The sequence below is a fragment of the Populus trichocarpa genome, chromosome 11 (assembly GCF_000002775.5).
Source record: "Populus trichocarpa isolate Nisqually-1 chromosome 11, P.trichocarpa_v4.1, whole genome shotgun sequence".
Taxonomy (NCBI): domain Eukaryota; kingdom Viridiplantae; phylum Streptophyta; class Magnoliopsida; order Malpighiales; family Salicaceae; genus Populus; species Populus trichocarpa.
Window position 1 is genome coordinate 3,767,052 of NC_037295.2, and position 18,869 is coordinate 3,785,920.

At 34.4% G+C, this 18,869-nt stretch overlaps 1 protein-coding gene across 1 annotated transcript; it reads right to left on the reverse strand.

Annotated features, from left to right (window-relative positions):
- Nucleotides 1–6,060: 6,060 nt before the first annotated feature.
- LOC7485563 (uncharacterized) lies at nucleotides 6,061–12,819 on the reverse strand. Its single transcript, XM_002316594.4, has 18 exons — nucleotides 12,497–12,819; nucleotides 11,649–11,765; nucleotides 11,398–11,526; nucleotides 11,236–11,298; nucleotides 11,011–11,118; nucleotides 10,127–10,204; nucleotides 9,116–9,208; nucleotides 8,931–9,017; nucleotides 8,338–8,439; nucleotides 8,098–8,217; nucleotides 7,923–7,985; nucleotides 7,672–7,820; nucleotides 7,281–7,362; nucleotides 7,102–7,160; nucleotides 6,905–6,950; nucleotides 6,655–6,746; nucleotides 6,503–6,572; nucleotides 6,061–6,313 (listed from the first exon to the last, which is right to left on the reverse strand). Exons 1-18 carry the CDS (start codon nucleotides 12,731–12,733, stop codon nucleotides 6,242–6,244), a joined length of 1,767 nt encoding a protein of 588 aa, XP_002316630.2. The 5' UTR covers nucleotides 12,734–12,819; the 3' UTR covers nucleotides 6,061–6,241.
- Nucleotides 12,820–18,869: the final 6,050 nt, after the last annotated feature.

An 18,869-nucleotide genomic window follows, 5' to 3' on the forward strand; every position in this document is an offset into this window, starting at 1 on the left:
ACCTCCTATCTAGTATATGATAATGATGATGATGGATATATTAGAAACTTATTTGTTAGTGCGGTAGCTTCCATTTTTAAGTGCTTTTTAAAAATGTGTTTGTCTTTAAAAAAGTTAAATTGATGGTTTTTGTAATATTTTTTGATGATTTTGATGTAAAAAAAAATTTAAACAAATATATTTTAATTTATTTTCAAGAAAAAACCACTATTAAAAAATATATTACATGTCAAATACCAAACACGCATTAAATACAAAATAAAAGCAGTGTTATTTATGGAGTTCGGTCTACCAGGTCAAGAGACATTAAGACTATGGATTAAAGGAGCAAAAACCTGCTCGTTTCTCATGCTACATCAGATCAAGGGTTTCTCAACGAGCAAACTGGGCATCCACTGCCATGGATCCATAACTTGATGAATTAAATAGTAGGGTAACAAACAATTGCCATCAATCACGTGATAATATATATATACCTCAAGGATGTTTCATGCCCAGCAGCATAAGTTGATCTGAAGATGTTCTATATAATGGAATAAAAAATATATATTAACGAGCTTCTAATTTAATGATGATGAGTTCCTTTCATTTAAGAAAATTACTAATTTAAATCTTATTTCCAGAGTATTTAAGCTTAAAATATAGTAGTAATTGTAAGAGGTCGCCAAAGAAGGATACTAGCTGCTGCGAGTTGTTGGATCATCAGTACATAGATGATCAATTACCACTGATGATCAGGTGGATTACAAAGTAACTCAATTTGGAAGTTTACTTCAACCTATTTGAGAGTCAAGTAGCTTTCATGTAAACAGTCAACTAGATCATTTTTTTTTTTCATTTTCAATTTTTTCTCATTTATATCCTTTTATAGCTTAATTAGAAGAGATTAAGCTCGAAATTATACTCGAAATTATAATTTTAAAGATAAAAAACTAACATGTAATTAAAACACATAAAAAATATATGGCTAATCACACATTAACGACAATTTTTATTTTACTTCAAAAATTTATTTTCTCTATTGTTCATTTCCTGGGCTACAGAAAAAATAGAGAAACTTGCTTGAAAATGACAAAGAAAGAGAAAGTGGTTGGTAGATATCGATTTTAACCCAAAAAAATCTATTTTATTATTAAATGATTCTATTTGACAAGAGAAGTTTCATGATGAGGATATTCTTTAATCTTCAACTTGCATGATATGGTAGTTTTGGACTTAGGAGGTTTTATAGATTTAGTTTGATTTTTTTTCAATTTTGTTTTAGATTATTTTATATGGGTGAATGACCATAAAAAATAATAATATTGGCTTAAGCACGAGGTGCTGTCTTTATCTTAGGCTCGTACATGCATGTTATTTTCTTATTAGCTCTCTGGAGCTTTATTTTTTTATTTTTTTAATTTAATGTTGTATTTTATCATTTATTGTAAATTAATTATTATTATTTTTTATCACATGTTGCGAAGGAAATGAGAGAATTATATCTAACTAGGTGGCCGTCACATACAATTAGGACCACGAGGGCCACATGTATATGATTAAGCCACGAACAAGGCATAAAAAATTAGTAAGCTCAAGCTTATCTGAACAAAATCAAACCTTTATTGAATGTTTTTTTAAGGGAATGTGAATAAATAGAAATCAAATACATGGTCGGTTGGTTAGGTAAAGTGACTTTGTATGGGCATTTCCACGTACATCATCAGAAATGACAAACCAGAATGTCTGTCGAACAATTTAGAAAGTGACATGCCATTGCTAGCTTAGCTTAGCTTAATAATGAATCATGCTCCATATGAACTGGTCTAATCCGCCCAGCTGAGAGGCTAATTAAAAACATTTCTTATTAATTAATACTAAGCTCATCTTGACTGATCATGTCAAGAATTTATTATGATTTCAAGTCTCGAACAACCACCTCCTGGGTGGCTCTACGTGGATAGTGAGCTCACTAGCATGTTATCTTTCGAAATTAGACGGTGTCATGATGAAGAATTTTTCTCCGAATAATTGTTTATAGTTTAATTAACTTGATCGCGACATGATTAAAAAAATCTGGATTTGAAGTTTGGTGGCTATCGTATTTCCTATGTTGTTTAATTTTAAATTATTTTTTTTATATATATATTTAGATATTTTAATAAGTTGATATAAAAAATAATTTAAAAAATAAAAAATACTATTTTGATGTAATTTTAATAAAAAAAAACTTTAAAAAACAACAATTACTATATTCTCGAGTATTCTTTTACTATCATTGTCATTAACCAACTAAATATGATAAATTTAATGTGAGATATAATGATCCGAAGATTGTCATTGGATGTGTGGCTGCATCAAGGGCCTATCCGGTTGGACCACTCGTGGAATTCCAGGGTAGATCGACCGTGGATTCTCAAGGTTGGTGTGCTTGAATGGTCAATTCCCTTGCGTTTGTTCTTGGAATTGATAAATCTAGATGTTACATCATGGCTTATGACCATTATAAAGGATCATCACAACATGGCAAGCAATATTCCACATGATCAGAACAATAGATTCATCCAAATTCGACATCGAGCTAGGTAGGTTTGACAAAATGGTTTATGATCTCATAAAATCAGCATTTGAATATCAGAGCTAATCAGTGAAAATATATGTACACAGCAGTTTGTACGAAACGGGTCGTGGTGATCATGAGGATGTAGGGTTAAAAATTCCTGACGTTGCCTCATAGAGATTTAGTCTAGTACAGTGATAAATAATTTATTTTTCTTCTAGGGTTTCCATTTGAAAGTTTCAGGTTAAAATCCCCAGAAGGATGAGAATGGAGATTTACAAATGAACAAGTTCATACTCATTTTGAAAAAATAAAAACAAAGGTTATAAAGAATGGTTTGCAATCATGAATTCTTGAGTTTTACTATTTTTTCAAAGTGTTTTTAAATTATTTTTTTACTTAAAATTAAAAAATATTAAAATTAGAGTTTTATTATATGTTTTTAGATAATTTTAATATATTAATATAAAAAAATCATTCTAATATATTTTCAATCAAAAATCATTTTATATCATAATATCAAACACAAAATCAACAAAAGTTGTCGTATTGAATAAAGAAAACATGAACCAATTTAAGACACAATTGTCATTATATATAGATGCATGCATCTATGCATTACTTAAACCATGTACTCGTGCAGTCAGTCATGAAATTGTTTTGATTTCTTCCATGAAAGAACCAAAAAGCAGCTGCTGATAACAGCTCTAGCTAGCCTTATCAGAATTATTCCTCTGTGGAATTGTTCTGTAAAGCTTTGTTCTTTTCGAATTGGAGACTTTGAACACGATGCTGATAATTAATTTCTCCAACAATTCTTAGTGGGAATATCTGGCTAGACTTAGGCTTTGATTCAGATAGCAGAAGTTGCTGAGAAAATAACTCATGAAGGAAGAATATGAATGGCTTTATGAAGAATATTTTTTGACTATTCTAAATTATTTGTGATAGAAACCTAACCAAGCTATCAGTTTAGTTTCATGCGGACCATGCAATCAGCTATCCTTAGATATACACTTACTAGTTAGTGTCAGATCGTATATCATAAAAAAGATTCTTTGAATTAAGCATTTGTTTGGTATTGGATTATTGATTGTTTTTTAAGTATTTTTTATTTAAAAATATATTGAAATAATATTTTTTTTATTTTATTTTTCACATCAAAACTATATGAAAATATATAAAAAAAATTATTCTCAAACAAATAAATTTATTTTTGTTTTATCAAAATTGCTTTTATAATGCAAAATCAAACAAGCTATAAATGTTTAGATTAAAATAGTTTTTTTTTTACAATATTAAATTTTATTTGAGATTTTATTTAAGTAAATATGTTAGAAAATAATATAATTTTTTTTTAAAATTTTATCTAATAATTGATTGAAATGATTCTTTCATAATTAGGTGATGATAATGATTTTTTACGGGGTGTTTGAGAGTATCATAATAGTTATTTTTCAAAGTATTTTTATTTAGAAATATATTAAAATAATATTTTTTTATTTTAAAAAAATTATTTTTGATAAACACATTATTATCAAAATAATGTAAAATTATTAAAAAATATTAATTTAAAATTAAAAAAATATATATAATTTTTTTAAAAAACACTTTTTTAAGACGCAGCAAACCGTTACTTAATTTCTTTCTCTACGCGTGTGAATATCATATCATATAATATCATGTCATGTCCAGAAGTTTGCCTCGAAAACTTAAATCGAAGGAATATTCACTGCAGCATTTGGAACATTCAGACTCATCATCAATGAATCTGATTAAGTTGACGAAAATGTAAGAGATGACAGCCCAAGTCCATCAAGCTTGTCAAGAATGATGCTTCAAATCAAGGGCACCGCACAGATTATGCACAAAATGACCATTTTTAGTGGTGAGCACAGGAGGACCGTCTCGTCCTCTACATAGCCAGACACACAGAATCTGTTCATGAAATTATTATTATTATCCACTCATACCCTTCCAAATGCGGCTGCGAATTGCTGTGGAGGAGGTGATGGTGGTGGGTCAGTCTGGGGAGGGAGGCAAGGGACTGGAAGAAGCAAGGAATATGATTAAAGTGCGGTGAGTAGTCATGCTGCATGGACGTCTAGCTGAAAGCTTAGATTTTGGTGTCACCAACAGGTACAAGTGCCAAGTATTAGATTCTTTGTTCACTGAGAAAACTTAGTGCCAAAGGAGGAGGGTCGCTTTCATGGGCTGCTGTGTGGTGTTTTTTTTTTTTTGCTGTGTGAAGTGTCAAATATGAGGCCTAGCCACAAGGCCGTGTGTAGGATCATTGTTTTACTGTTATTTGTACCTTCGTCTTTGTTTGAATCATGGATTTTATGACATTTCATTTTCTTCCCCACCTTTTTTTTTTTTTTTTAATCTTCTTTTGTTACATGGGATTGATTGGCTCCCAAGTCAAGTGGTGGTGGCCGATACAGAAACCAAGACATGCACATCTTCGTGGATTTCCTTTTGGGATGAAATGGTATTGATTAACACTTCTTCTGTTAATATATATATATATATATATATATATAAAGTTGTGTGTGGAATCCATTTGTGAAGTGCACTATTTGTACGACTATTTGGCCCCATATAGCGGTTTATAAAATTTTGATTTTTTTATTTAAAATTAATTAATTTTTTATTTTTAGATAAAAAAGGCATTTGAGTTCCATGATTTATTATTATTTTTACAATCGCATGATTAGCGAGTTGATAGTTCATACTGTTCTCTCGTTGCTTAACAGGGAAGTAGCTTTAATGCTACGAGCTATCATGGAGGATTATGAGAGTGCCTGTTTTAAACTAAATTATATATATGAAAATAAATTTATGATTTGAATTCAATTATAATAAATTTATGTATTTCATTTTATTATAAAAAGTATTTTTTATTTAATTACAAGGACCCTTATATTTACCACTTCTTTAACTACCATCCCTATAATATTTTAAAAACTTATATATGATTTAATCTAAACAAAACAAAGACTTTGGTTAAATTGAAATTTACAAGTTCTAAGTAGTCAAGATGCTTACTGTTCAAAAACAGGTTGGGTTGTGGTCCTCTCTGTACCATTTTCTCTTTATGCCGAGTAGCGGAAATCGAATTCTAACACTCCTCTTTTTTCGTTCCTATTTAAATAATCTGGAAGGGATAAATACTCTCATACAAGCAAGCTTACGTAAGCTTGCTAGTTCTATTCATATTTTGACAGTAGAGGTAGAGAGCCACACTAGAAGATACTGAATGAGACCGGGAGTTGATTTTTTTTACACAATAAAGGTTGTTATCAAGGAATCCTTTCACCAATCAAAACATAGCTCCATCCGTTTCTCCTGGTTTTAGCCTCTTGGAAGCTAGCTAGCTTCCATTGCCATCCCCTTCTTTTAAGGATTCCGTGGATAATTTTCTACTTGTCTATTTAGAGAGGTTCTCACGTACTGATATTTTAACCATAACTCCAAGTGGTAATCAGAGAAATCAAGAGCATAGGTTGAGATTGATTGCATGGTAAAACAAGTGGGCATTGCTGGTGGCTCTTCATATTATATCAAAACCCATACAACAATGCTGAGAATTCATGAAATCATCTCATGCAAGTGCAGAATTAACCAGAATATGCTTATAATTAATTCCCTCAAGACTGTTGATCTCCATTTCTAATAAATAGCCTAATAAGCATAACCACCTTAGAATTTGAAATCCTTTTTCTTCGATTTCCCATCCTTTTCCTGCATCTTACGCTTCCTCTTCTTCTCATTCTGCAAAAAGATTAAAAACAGTAAAGATCTCAATACCGTAAATTATTAATGGCGATCAAGGCCACCTCTCAAGTTTTAGGCATATCTGGAATGAGAGGTCTAGCCAGCCACTCCAATTAAATCATTAACTAGTTTTATCTGAAAAACAAAGATCATATCATTAATTTGATAAACAAGTAAATGGCAAACCTCTGCAACCATGTCACTGAAATCCTCTCGCTGACTACGTAGCTTCTCCTCCTCTCTTGCTTCCTCATATCTGTCAAATGCACCAAAGTTAGAAACCAATCTTACATAACATTCATGATTTGACGACAAACATTTACAAGAGTTCCACTTACTTCGAAGGCAAGACATTATCCATAACTTCCAATTCTTCAGGTAGTAGAGTAACATCAACTCTATCTGTTTTCTGACCTCTGAGCAGATCAACCTGCAAAAGATTGACACATGTTACGCTTACTTTTGTGCCAAAAATATGCATAATCAGAACAGAAACTGCGAAGGCTGGTTCTTTTATTTGAACATTTGTTACTACATTTAACTCCCTTCAAATAGAAAACGTAACACAATCCCCGGTGTATTACTTACCCTTTTGGCTGCTGTCTTGTCCTGGGAGCCAGTGTTAACCACATATCTGCAAGCAAAATCAAGTTGAAGAATGAGAACAATATTAAACAAGAAGACGACCACACACACACACACACATATATATATATATATATATATATATATATATATATATATATATATATATATAAAGAAGGTGGTTTAGTTATATTGCATACGTGTGTGTTGTTCCAAGTAGAGTCCCTGCAGCAATTCTCTCTTGTTTTTCTTCAAGAACCTTTAAGATAGGCAAAGACAAAAAACATACATCAGAACTAGCTTTCTCATCAAAATGCTAAAAGTATAGTTAAGTATAAACATGCATGAAACTAACACAATTTTGAATAGTGAAACTCACTTGATAAAGAGGCCTCTCAGGTTCCTTTCTCTGCTGCTTACGAAGGTCAATAACATCAGGAGTCTCAACTCCAGTTGGTGTGCTGCACAAGGAAAACCAATTCAATTCACTGAATAAAATCATGTACCTTCAACATGATGAGAAAAAAGAAAAAGTAATACTAGATAGACATTGGCAAAACAGTGTGCTTAAAAGTAATGAAATGGCCAGCCATATGATTGCAATAGCACACAATCATCGAATCGTGATTAACTACACAATTGCACGCATAGAAGGAACAGCTGGCAGCATGATGCTTAAGCACACAATGACCTCGATTAACAAACAATAAACATAATTGCAAGGTGCACGCACTAGTAAACATCAAAAAGTGAGGATTTCAACCCAATACCTTGAAAGGCTATCAACAGATTGAACACCATCCTCCAACTCCTCTTCATCAAGCTGTTCCTCCTCCTCTTCCTCCTCCTCCTCCTCCTCCTCCTCCTCTTCTTCTTCCTCCAAATCACCCCAATGCTTGGACTTATCAACTGGCTCCTCCTGCATTGGGATCCAACAGATATTAGAACTAGTACCAAGTTATACAATCAGAAATGAATGATGATTCCAAATTACAAAGGAGAAACTAATTAGGGAAAGTACCTCATAGTTGGGCTGTTCTTGTATCTGAACCCCAAAAACATCTCCATATAAAGGGCGCCCGTACTGTTCACAATTGATGGAAGTAAATAAGAAATGCATTGAAATAATTTTGGGTGGACAAATAGGGACATAATATGAATCATGTAAATGTGTTGGAACAAGAAAAACAGCTTACTTCATCAACAGGAGGCTTGCCCCAGCCACCAGCATGATATCCAAAGCTAGCTCCAGGAGGAATAGGAGCATTAAGTCCAGGAATTTTTAGATGCGGATATGATGGAGGAGGGCCATATCTCTAGAAGAGGCAAATCAGTCAATATAAACATTAGAAATACAGGTAAAAAGTGAAATGAGCACCACTACAGACAAGCAGTGAACTTCAACATCAAGTACAGGAAGTTATAGTCAATCTGACCTGCATATTAATAAGCCAGGGAGGAGGTGCACCCTCCGGCATACCAAGAGCTTCTTTAAGTTCTTGTGAAAGACTGCCTGGCTTCATCTCCCTAAGCTTTACCTGCACATCAGAGGAAAAATTAAATCACAAATGAAATATATTACATAAACGCCCTCAACATGTTCATTATTTTGTAGCAAGCTTAAGCCCGTAAAATGAAGAAATTTATCATGTCATCTCATTTTTTGCTTTTAAGATAAACAACCATAAGTAATGCATCAAAACCATGAGGTTTAATTTTGTCCAAAGTATGGAAGATCAAATCTGCCTCGCGAAACAATCAAATTTTATAGTTTATGCACAAGGTTTTTCAAGAGCCAACTTCATATGCCCTATACTCGACTTTCATACTGCACAAATATCTACAGAAACTGGTTAATGAGCTTCAAAATATCTCCTTCATCTTACTTCAAGTAGAAGATTCTCTTACTGTAGTATAAAAATAAACAAAGTCACTGATATCAACAAAACAATAATAAACATAGTCATCTAATTTTTTAACATGAAAGAGAAACATGCACGCATAGAAGAAGCATAGTATAAAAAAATACCTCAAACTCTTTTCCTTCATGATATAAGTCACCATGCATGGTCAGCTTTGGCTTTGTTTGATACTTGAAAAAAGCATCATGGAGAACCTAACAAACAAAAACCAAAATGTAAACAGAAAAGCAAAAATTGGCAGAGAAACATCTCAAGGTCCTAAAATGAAAGCAAATGTATAAATGCAATGAACCTGATAGTCAATATCCATTTTCCCCATCTTTGGCTGCATCCGCTCACGTTGCTTTTGTTTTAACTTCTTACCGTCTTCCTTTTCAATGTAAGCCTGCACAAGTGAAGGTGAATAACAATTGCTGTAGAATGAGAAGAGGGATTCAAAACCCCTAGAATCCAGTGGGCTAAACCCTTGAAATCCACAAGGGATGACTCCACAAGAAACTAGGATTCTTAAAATCCACAAGTAAATAAAATATACAAAAATTTACAATTCAATGGCAATATTATTCAGAGATGATCTATTCAATAGATTCCCTCAGCAATAATGAAATTCCAAAATTTAATTTTCACATGAATATCAAGCTATTAACCAATAGTGATAGTTAATTTGGAAAGTCATCATATTATCATGTATTCTATATGAAATATCTCAAAGGCAGTATTGATATCAAGACCAAATCAACAGTTCCCATGGCTGGCATTATCATGCCATTTAACAATTCGAATAATGATATATTAGTTGAGAAAAATTAAATTTTCTTTTTTAATCTCCAATGGTCTCAAGTACAATAAAGTAAAGAGAGGGTGGGAAATCCCATTGATTTGCTGAAAATGTTTTTAATTGTTACACTGAGTGCAAGAAAAGATCAAAAACTGTTGTGGTATTATGGAAAAACTGGATCACTTGAGCAAGCATTAAGTGATCAAAAAGCCAAAGAAAGATTTTTTTTTCTGATGACAAGAGACTGTATATGAACAGAAAAGTGAGCAGCAATGGTTATTCTCATCATGACAAGCATGAACATGTGAATAACTCGTAGCATCAGAGCACCAGCATGGTATCATGCAAGAACTACTGTTAAGAAGTCATCAGAGATCTGATGAAAGGATTCTTTTCAGACAATTAAAATATGTACAAGTTCAAAAAAGCCCGCAGCAATGATACATTCTTCATCATGAAAAATATGAGCATGTGAAACATAAATGCATAATTATAATAGTGAACACGTCATAGCAATGAAGTTACCTGTCTAATTTTCTCAATTCCTGTTGCAGCAATAAAATCAGGAAGTTGAAAAGGTTGCTTTTCAATACCACGCTTACCCTGCAAAACCAATCAAAACCCTGATGAGATGCCAACTTTGCAAAAATAAGTGCTATCAGAATAAATTGACATCCAGTTCAGGTTATTTCATGCTAAAAAATAAATTGAATAAATAAATAAAGTTATACAAATCTAGCCCCAGCATTAAGCACAATGGAAAGGCATCTGAAAATTCAAAAAAGATTAATTAGCACCTCAATAGCAAGAAAAAAATATCCCCATTCTGTAGCTTACAAATATAAGTCAAAATCTTACTAGAAAAATAAAATTCCCTGACACATGTAATGTACAAAGAAACATATTAACTTGCAGATCAGGCAGCAGGAGCATTCCATTTGGTTATAACGTGTTAAAGAGTCTCAGATGACCTAGAGGAGCAACCAGTTGTTAATAAGAATTTAAACAGAGGTTAAATTTTTAAGTCCAAGGTTTGAAGGTTTGCTGAATTTGAGATATTTCATAAGAGCTAGATCATACTGAGACTCTTGACATACCATGGCCAGCAGGAACCTCCTGCTGCATGGTCTTGCAAGAAATTACAGTTCATATAGTATCTATGTCTCAAGTCGCACTATAATATATATTAAAAGAGAAATCACTTAAAGGTCCTGTTTGCCAAACACATACAAGTCAGGGCTCCATGATTGTCACAGCCGCTCCCCTGCAAGAACCACATGTATACATATAAGAGAAACCTCATCGAGCGTTATCTTTCCTCACCCCATCCCTAAACCTCTCATGGTATACCATTCCCATTTATCATGCATATTCTGATCCATTGAGCTCCTTTTACAAGAATTACTAACCTGCAGAAACTTCCTTTTCTGGCACCAGTGTCTAGGAACAGGAACAGTATTTCTGTACGACTTCAAAAACACTAAAAGCTTCGGATCTGCAGAAGTTGCATCCCATACCTGAAAAGTGAATAATTTGGTGAATAACCAAAAACTAATGAAAGTATACATTATGTAATAACCAAACACAAAACGGAAAAATAATAAACCACTGAAACGTTAAAAAAGCAATAGCACCTCAACAACATCAGGTCTGGAGCATATCTGTTTCAAATCAGCAATTTTCATCCGCCGTTGAAGCTGGAAAAAAACCACCATTCAGTAATGGGACAGCCACTATTCATTCTATTAATGCAAAAAAGCCAGCAACAATAATACTGCATCGCTATAAAAGCAAACCTTTTTCTTCTTGTTTGACACGCCTTTCTCCTTTTGTTCATTATCTTCTTCTTCTTCTGAATCTGAATCTGAGTCGGTTTTCTTCTTGGCATCTGCATTTTGGATTGATTCATCCTTTTTATCATTCTCCTATTTGAATTAAGAGAACATAGGATTCAGATAACCGTTCTTGTAAGGAGAAAAATCATGAAATGGTAATGCATAAATTGTCAAAAGAGAAAGGGATAGAAAAGAAAAACCAATCCTTTTACCTCAGAACCAGCACTTTGAAGGAAATTGAACTTCTCAAAAACATTCCTGAACTCATCCATGCCATCTTCTAACTCTGCCTTTTCAGGGACATACTCAATTACAACTTGCTCCATAACCTACAAGTTTGGACCAAATAAGAAGTTGCTAAGTTAAAATCTACACATTAGAACTTGCATTTTTACAGTGAGATCAACATATAAACACACGGTTTTACTACAATTTCAAATTAACCTGTGCTCCAAATTAACCAAGCAATAGCAACGATGGCATTGATTCATAAAAACTCTGTCTAATTATACAAAGAACTGCCAAACAAACAGTGAAGCGAAACTCAGAGTGGCAACTTGATTACATTTCTAAGGACAACAGGCTACAGAAAAGAATGAAACGGGGACAGTCATAAACTCCAAGTTTTCTCCCATTTGCTTAAATCAGCATTTACTGTTTTTAAGATAACATCAAAATCATTTTCAAATTTTTATTCTTGATTTTATTTACCCAAACCACCACAATCAGTACCATAAATTCCCAATAATTACAAGTAATTTTTCCCCATTCTCAAAAAAGCTAATCAAAGAGAGCAGCATTAGCGGGAAATCATGCCAACATCGACTAAATAGAATATAAAACCCTAGCTTCAAATCACCTAAACTACCAAAAGCAAAACCCTAACGTCTCATTTCTAGAATGGAGTATAAAACCTTAATTCGGAAAATTCATACAACAATAATAACCAACTCACACCACAAAATCAACTACACTACCTCAAATTCTTCAATGATTCAAACAAATAGATAGTGACAATAGCATTACCACCACAAGAAAACCCTAGAACTAAACTACGAACCTGTTGAGGATCGGCGTTCTCCTTTGCATCGCCACCATCACCATTGGCGGCGTCGCTGTCGTCTCCGTCTGCGGCGGCGGCTGAAGCGTCGGGTGCCTGAGACTTGTTCTTCTTCTGCTTGCGTCTGCGACGACGGCGTTCGCTCTCTTTGGATTTCTTTGTAGAGTTAGGGTTAGTTGAGGCTAGATCTCCATTGGAGACTACGTGGTTTTGATATGGCAGAGTTTCTACGGTCATGGTTTTCGTGTGAATTAGAAAAAAAATAATCGATTAATTTTAATGGCGATTTTTATCAGAAAAAGGAGTGTTTCCGGGAATCTGGCTTCAGGATGATGGCGAAGGCGTATAAATAGGGCCTGTTATCTTATATATGGGCCTGGATGCTTGGTTCATTGGGCTCTTGGACGGAGCCTCGAGCCTGTTAATGTATGCCAACATTTTGGCGGGAAGAAGGCGCCATTTGGGACGCGGCCCAACCCCTAACGGCATTTCACAAAAATCTTATTTTTTTAAATTAAAATTTTTATATTTTAAAATTGTTTTTATATATTGATATCAAAAATAATTTTTAAAAATTAAAAAATAAATATTATTTTAATATATTTTTAAACAAAAAATCCTTAAAAAAACCATTACTGTGCTTTCAAACACTACTATTATTAGGATTCAGTATTAATTTTAGTACTTAAACATTGTATTTTGCTATCTCTTTGAAGTTGCTATTTTGTTTGTAGGATAATATTTTTAAAAGATTCATTTTATAATTATATATATTATTATTTTTTAAGATGTTTATAACAGTTGCTTTTATGAAATGATTGTAAAAATTTATTGCATGGCAATAATAAAGAATAAGACGTGAATTTACTTAAAGTATATTTAAAATTTTCAAGAAAACAACAAAACTAAAAAATAAAACTTTCCTAACTTATAAACACACAAAATAGGAGGAAAAATAAACTCATTAATTTAATCTAACCCTTTGAAAATTGATTGCATATAATAACTCCCAATTTGGATAGCAAGATTCATGCACACACTCCTCGAGAAACTTAATAATCTTCACACGACTTAAATATTCCCATATTAAATTTAGTCTCGATCTTATAAATTAATTCTATAATTCACTCATTCAAAACTTAATAGAGTTTGAATTTTAATTTGAATTATTTTAAATATTGAATTGATTAAATATAAAATCACTTCTTTTTTTAGTGTTTACATTCATAACCCTTCTTCTGGTTTCCTCTCATTAAATGGTTGCATACACATTTGCAAAATATGGAAGTTCTGGATTCATAAGTATATGACTTCAGAGATCTTCATAGTCAGGAGATAGATTGGCCAAAAGTTGGAAAATCTTGTCTTTTTCAACTCGTTTCAATAATGTTGTAAGATCAGTAGTGTGAGGTCTGTAAATTGCTAGCTCATTCCACAAGCTTTTCTTGCTTCCAAGATATTGAATAAAAGATTTACCTTCTTGTTGTAATGAAATATCTTTCTTCAACTGAAACACATGTGCAACATTGTTTCAATTCCCATAAATCTCCTTTACTGCCTCTCATAGATCTCTGCAATAGATTCTGAGCAACCGAAGATTTCTGCAATATATGGTTTCATGATATTAAGCAGCTATGATTGACCCATTTGATCATTCAAAAACCAAGATTTATATTGGGTTGACTTAGAAGGAACAACTGAGGTTTCCATTTCTTTTGACAAAAAAAAATCTATTTAAGCAAATACGAGAAAAGATAGGTGGATGCTAACATGCTCTGATACCATGTAAAATGTCAATCTTTCATGCATTGTTACACGTTGTTGTTGTTGTTGTTGTTGTGTGTGTGTGTGTGTGTGTGTGTGTAAAAGATTGCATTATGGTCTTAGTTTAGAATCAAGTAGAGGATACGTAATTACATATTCAAATCTCTTAAAATTAGGAAGAACCTATTAAATCTATTGATTCTGCATCTGCTAATTATGCCAAGGAATTTGACGGCATCTGTCAATTATGTCAAGCAATCTGCCAGAATCTGCTAATTATCCCAAGTGATTTGCAATTGCCACTTTGCTTCTACTAAGAAATCTGCTCCCGCCAATATTGTATTCCACAGACAAAAGAGTGCATACATAGACGTTGGTGTAAATTTGATGGCATTACTGTTAGGTTCTCCAGCAGTTTCTCTTCTTTTTCCTCCCATGGGGTGTGCAAGTTCTCTGATGTAATAAAGGAAACTGATACTTCTTGTTAGTTGAAAAATGCAAAGATAGCTGTGGCTTTTATAAAGCCTTACAAAACAGAAAAATCGAAATACAAGGGAAAACAAATCAAAACAGAATTGAACTGATCAACTCCTACAAACTAGCTTACTTGACAGGTTAAGCAACAATTCCTGCCTATTATTCAGTTATTACGTTGTAGACCAAATCAATAACGACCAAGTCAATAATTCCAACAAATTTCTCCCCGTAAACTGAAAATGCATCAGTTTACTTCTTCAAGTCGTCGAACGCCAAGCCAACTTCTGAGTTGCACAAATTGGTCCAACTTAATTGGTTTAGTCATTATGTCTGCCACTTGATCTTTAGTTCTAACAAAACTCAACCTCACAGCTCCTTCAGTTGACAGATTGCGCAAGTAATGATATCTAACATCAATGTGTTTTGTTCTTCGATGCATAACTGGATTCTTTGACAACTTAATGGCTGAACTATTATCACACATGATATTGACGCACTCACAGTTTTTGACGCCTAGCTCCTGCAGAATTCCTCTAAGCCAAACTCTATGACATGCACATGCAGTGGCAGCCACATATTCAGCTTCTGTGGATGATAGAGTGACAATTCCTTGCTTCCTTGAACTCCAACATATTGCTGCTCCACTTAGAAGAAAAACATAGCATGAAGTGCTTTTTCTATCATCTACATCTCGCGCATAGTCGCTGTCTGTGTATCCTAGTAGATTTCTGTCATTCTCATCTCCTATATAGTGGCTGTCTGTGTATCCTAGCAGATTTGTATCTGTGCTCCTTTTGTAGTAGACTCCGAAATCTAAAGATATCTTAGTACCCTCTTAGCAATCATCATATGTTCTTTTTTAGGATCAGCCATATAACGAGAAATCAAACATACCACAAACATTAAATCAGGACGAGTTACCGTTAGGTACATTAGGCAACCTATCAGCTGTTTATACGGTGTTACATCAACATTTTTGCTGCCTAACTTTGACAAGACAGTGCTAGGAACTATTGGATTCTTTACAACATTGCAGTCCCACATATTAAACCTTTCCAAGACTTCCTTAGCATACTTTTTTTGGCATAGATGAATTCCTTCCTTGTTTTGATAGACTTCAACTCCAAGGAAAAACTTCATTTTTCCCAAGTCTGTCATCTCAAACTCCTTCTGCATGGACGACTTAAAATTTGTGCACATATGCTCATCATCTCCTGTGTAAATCAAGTCATCTACATAAAGACTTACCAGCAACAATTTATCTCCATTTTTCTTCAGGAACAAGGTGTGATCATAATTGCTTTTCTCAAATCCTTCCTTCTTAAAGTAGCTCTCAATTCTGCTAAACCAGGCCCTTGGAGCTTGCTTTAAACCGTAGAGAGCCTTCTTTAGTCGATACACCTTATTTTCTTGTCCTCTTATGACAAATCCTTCTGGTTGATCAACATAAACCTCCTCCTTCAATTCACCATACAAGAAAGCACTCTTTACGTCAAGTTGAAAGATGCACCATCCACGTTGAGCTGCTAGTGCCAACAGAACTCTGATTGTATCCCATCGGGCTACTAGCGCATACACTTCATTGTAGTCAATTCCTGCTTTCTGTGAGTATCCTTTGGCGACGAGTCTAGCTTTACATTTATCTACTTTGCCTTCTTCATTGAACTTTGTTTTGAAAACCCATTTGACACCAATTTTCCTTGCTTGATGTGGCAGTGACACAAGCTCCCAGGTCTGATTTCTTTCAATAGCTTCTATTTCAAGCTTCATGGCCTCCTGCCACTTCTTTTCTTTCACCGCTTCATCAAAATGTATTGGATCATTGTTGGAGATGTGAAAGGCTAGGCTTTCGTCTGATTCTTCTTCTTCAGGAAAACGATTACCACTTTCATAATCACGCATCCAAACAGGCTCTCTTCTTCTTCTTGTCTGTTGTGGAATTCCAGAATTTGAAGACTCCCCAATTTCTGGAATTACTTCTAAATTGCTGTCTTCTGCTTCATTAAATTCTCCATCAGTTTCTTCACCTTCAGACTCTTCTGTGGTAATATCATCATCATCATCTCCCCAAGCTAACTCATTCTGCTCTGATTATGTTGTACTCAGGTTCCACTCCCATTTTCCACCTTCTTCAAATATGACATCTCTGCTTATGATTATTTTCTTTGTCACTGGATTATACAAACGGTAGGCTTTAGATTCGTCACTGACTCCAAGTAAGATGCATTTGTGACTGCGATCATCAAGCTTAGTTCTCTTTTGTTCAGGGACATGTACATGTGCAATAGAACCGAATACTCTGAAGTATTCTACATCTGGTTTTACTCCTGTCCACCTCTCCTCAGGTACCATGTCTTTGACTGCCTTTGTGTAACTGCGATTTAAAACATGGGCTGTCCATCTAGCTGCTTCTGGCCATAAAGATTTCGGCATCTCCTTCTCAGACAACAAGCATCGTACCATGTTCATGATGGTCCGATTCCTTCGTTCTGCAACTTCATTTTGCTGGGGAGTGTAAGCTGCTGTTAGTTGTCGTTTTATGCCATTGTCTTGGCAGAATTTATTGAATTCATTTGATGTGAATTCTCCTCCCCTGTCAGTTCTGAAACCACAAATGGCTGTTTTTGCTTCTTTTTCAGCAAAATGTTTGAAAATTTTGAATGTCTCAAAAGTTTCTGATTTATCTGCAAGAAAATAAATCCATGTTTTTCGAGAGAAATCATCTACCAGCACCAACAAATACCTCTTGCCACTGTGGGAGATTGGGGTGATTGGTCCACAAAGATCTCCATGAATTAATTCCAATTTATTCGATGCTCTCCATTTGCTTTTCTTTGGAAATTCTTGACGTTGTTGCTTTCCCACATTGCATATTTTGCAAACATTGTATGCTGCTCCTTTGAATTTTGGCAGTCCTTTCACCATTTGTTTCTGCTGCATGGACTTGTTGTTTAGGTGCCCATATCTCCTGTGCCAGAAAATCTCCAAGTCTTCTTCTTCCATCTTCAAGCAGTTACCAGGCAATGGCTTTATCTTCGCATAAACCAGGAACATGCGATTTGCAGTCATTTGTGTATTTATTATCAAGCCCCTTTGTTGATGATAAATTCTGCAGGTTCCTTCTTTGATTAAGATCACCAAGCGCTTCTCTTGTAGCTGGCCAATGCTAAGCAAATTGTTGGTGAGATTGGGGATAAAATATACATTTGACACGGTTTGTGTGATACCTTCCACCTCAAATCTGACATTGCCTTTTCCTTCAACTGCCATTTTCGAACTATTTCCCAATCTGACAGAGTGTTTGAACTTTTCATCAAGCTCAATAAACCAAGTTTTATCTCCTGTTATATGATTTGAGCACCCGGAATCGAGGAACCAAATGCCCTTTCCTTCAGCTTTACTAGCTTCTGTGTGTGCCATCAAAAGTAGTTCTTCCTCCTCGTCAAATTCAGCATAGTTGACGACTCCCTTTTCTGAGCTCGAGCATTCAAATTGATAATGTCCTTGCTTTCCACATCGAAAGCAGTTAATGGCTGACCTGTTGACAAAAGGTCTAGCTCTTCCCCGTCCTTTAGAGTGAATTCTTCCTCTCTGAAATATCCCTCTGCCTCTTCCTTGTGCATTCCTTGGCTCGTTCATCACCTGTAGAACTTGCTCTTCGCTCCTCTTCTCAACCACCTTTTGTTCATGTACAAGCAGAGATGCTTGTAATTCATCTACTATGAGCTTGTCAATGTCTTTTGATTCCTCAATTGAGCATACTACGAAGTTGAATTTTTCTGTGAGACTCCGAAGTATTTTCTCAACGATTTTGACATCGGGCATATCTTCCTCGCAATTCCTCATGTCATTAGCAATAGACATAACTCTTGCAAAATACCCAGACACACCTTCTCCTGACTTCATTTCTAGAGTCTCAAATGTTCTGCGAAGTCGCTGCAACTGAGCTCGCTTCACTCTAGCACTTCCCTGACACTTGACTTTCATGGAATCCCACAATTGCTTGGCAGTCTCCTTCTGAGTGATGGTTTTCAATATGCTCTTATCTATGGATTGAAATAGATAATTCTTTGCTTTGAGATCCTTGAGTCTTGCGTCGTCGATTGCTTTTTGTTGTGCTGCATCTATGACT

Bases quoted from the DNA above. Each gene is read 5' to 3' on its own strand.
- LOC7485563 (XM_002316594.4), bottom strand. From the start codon at position 12,733: ATGACCGTAGAAACTCTGCCATATCAAAACCACGTAGTCTCCAATGGA. The intron at 9,018-9,115 runs GTTCATTGCATT...TTTGTTTGTTAG, and splicing joins AAATGGATATTGACTATCAG to GTTCTCCATGATGCTTTTTT. The intron at 6,951-7,101 runs GTATGCAATATA...TTTTGCTTGCAG, and splicing joins CTACTTGGAACAACACACAC to ATATGTGGTTAACACTGGCT.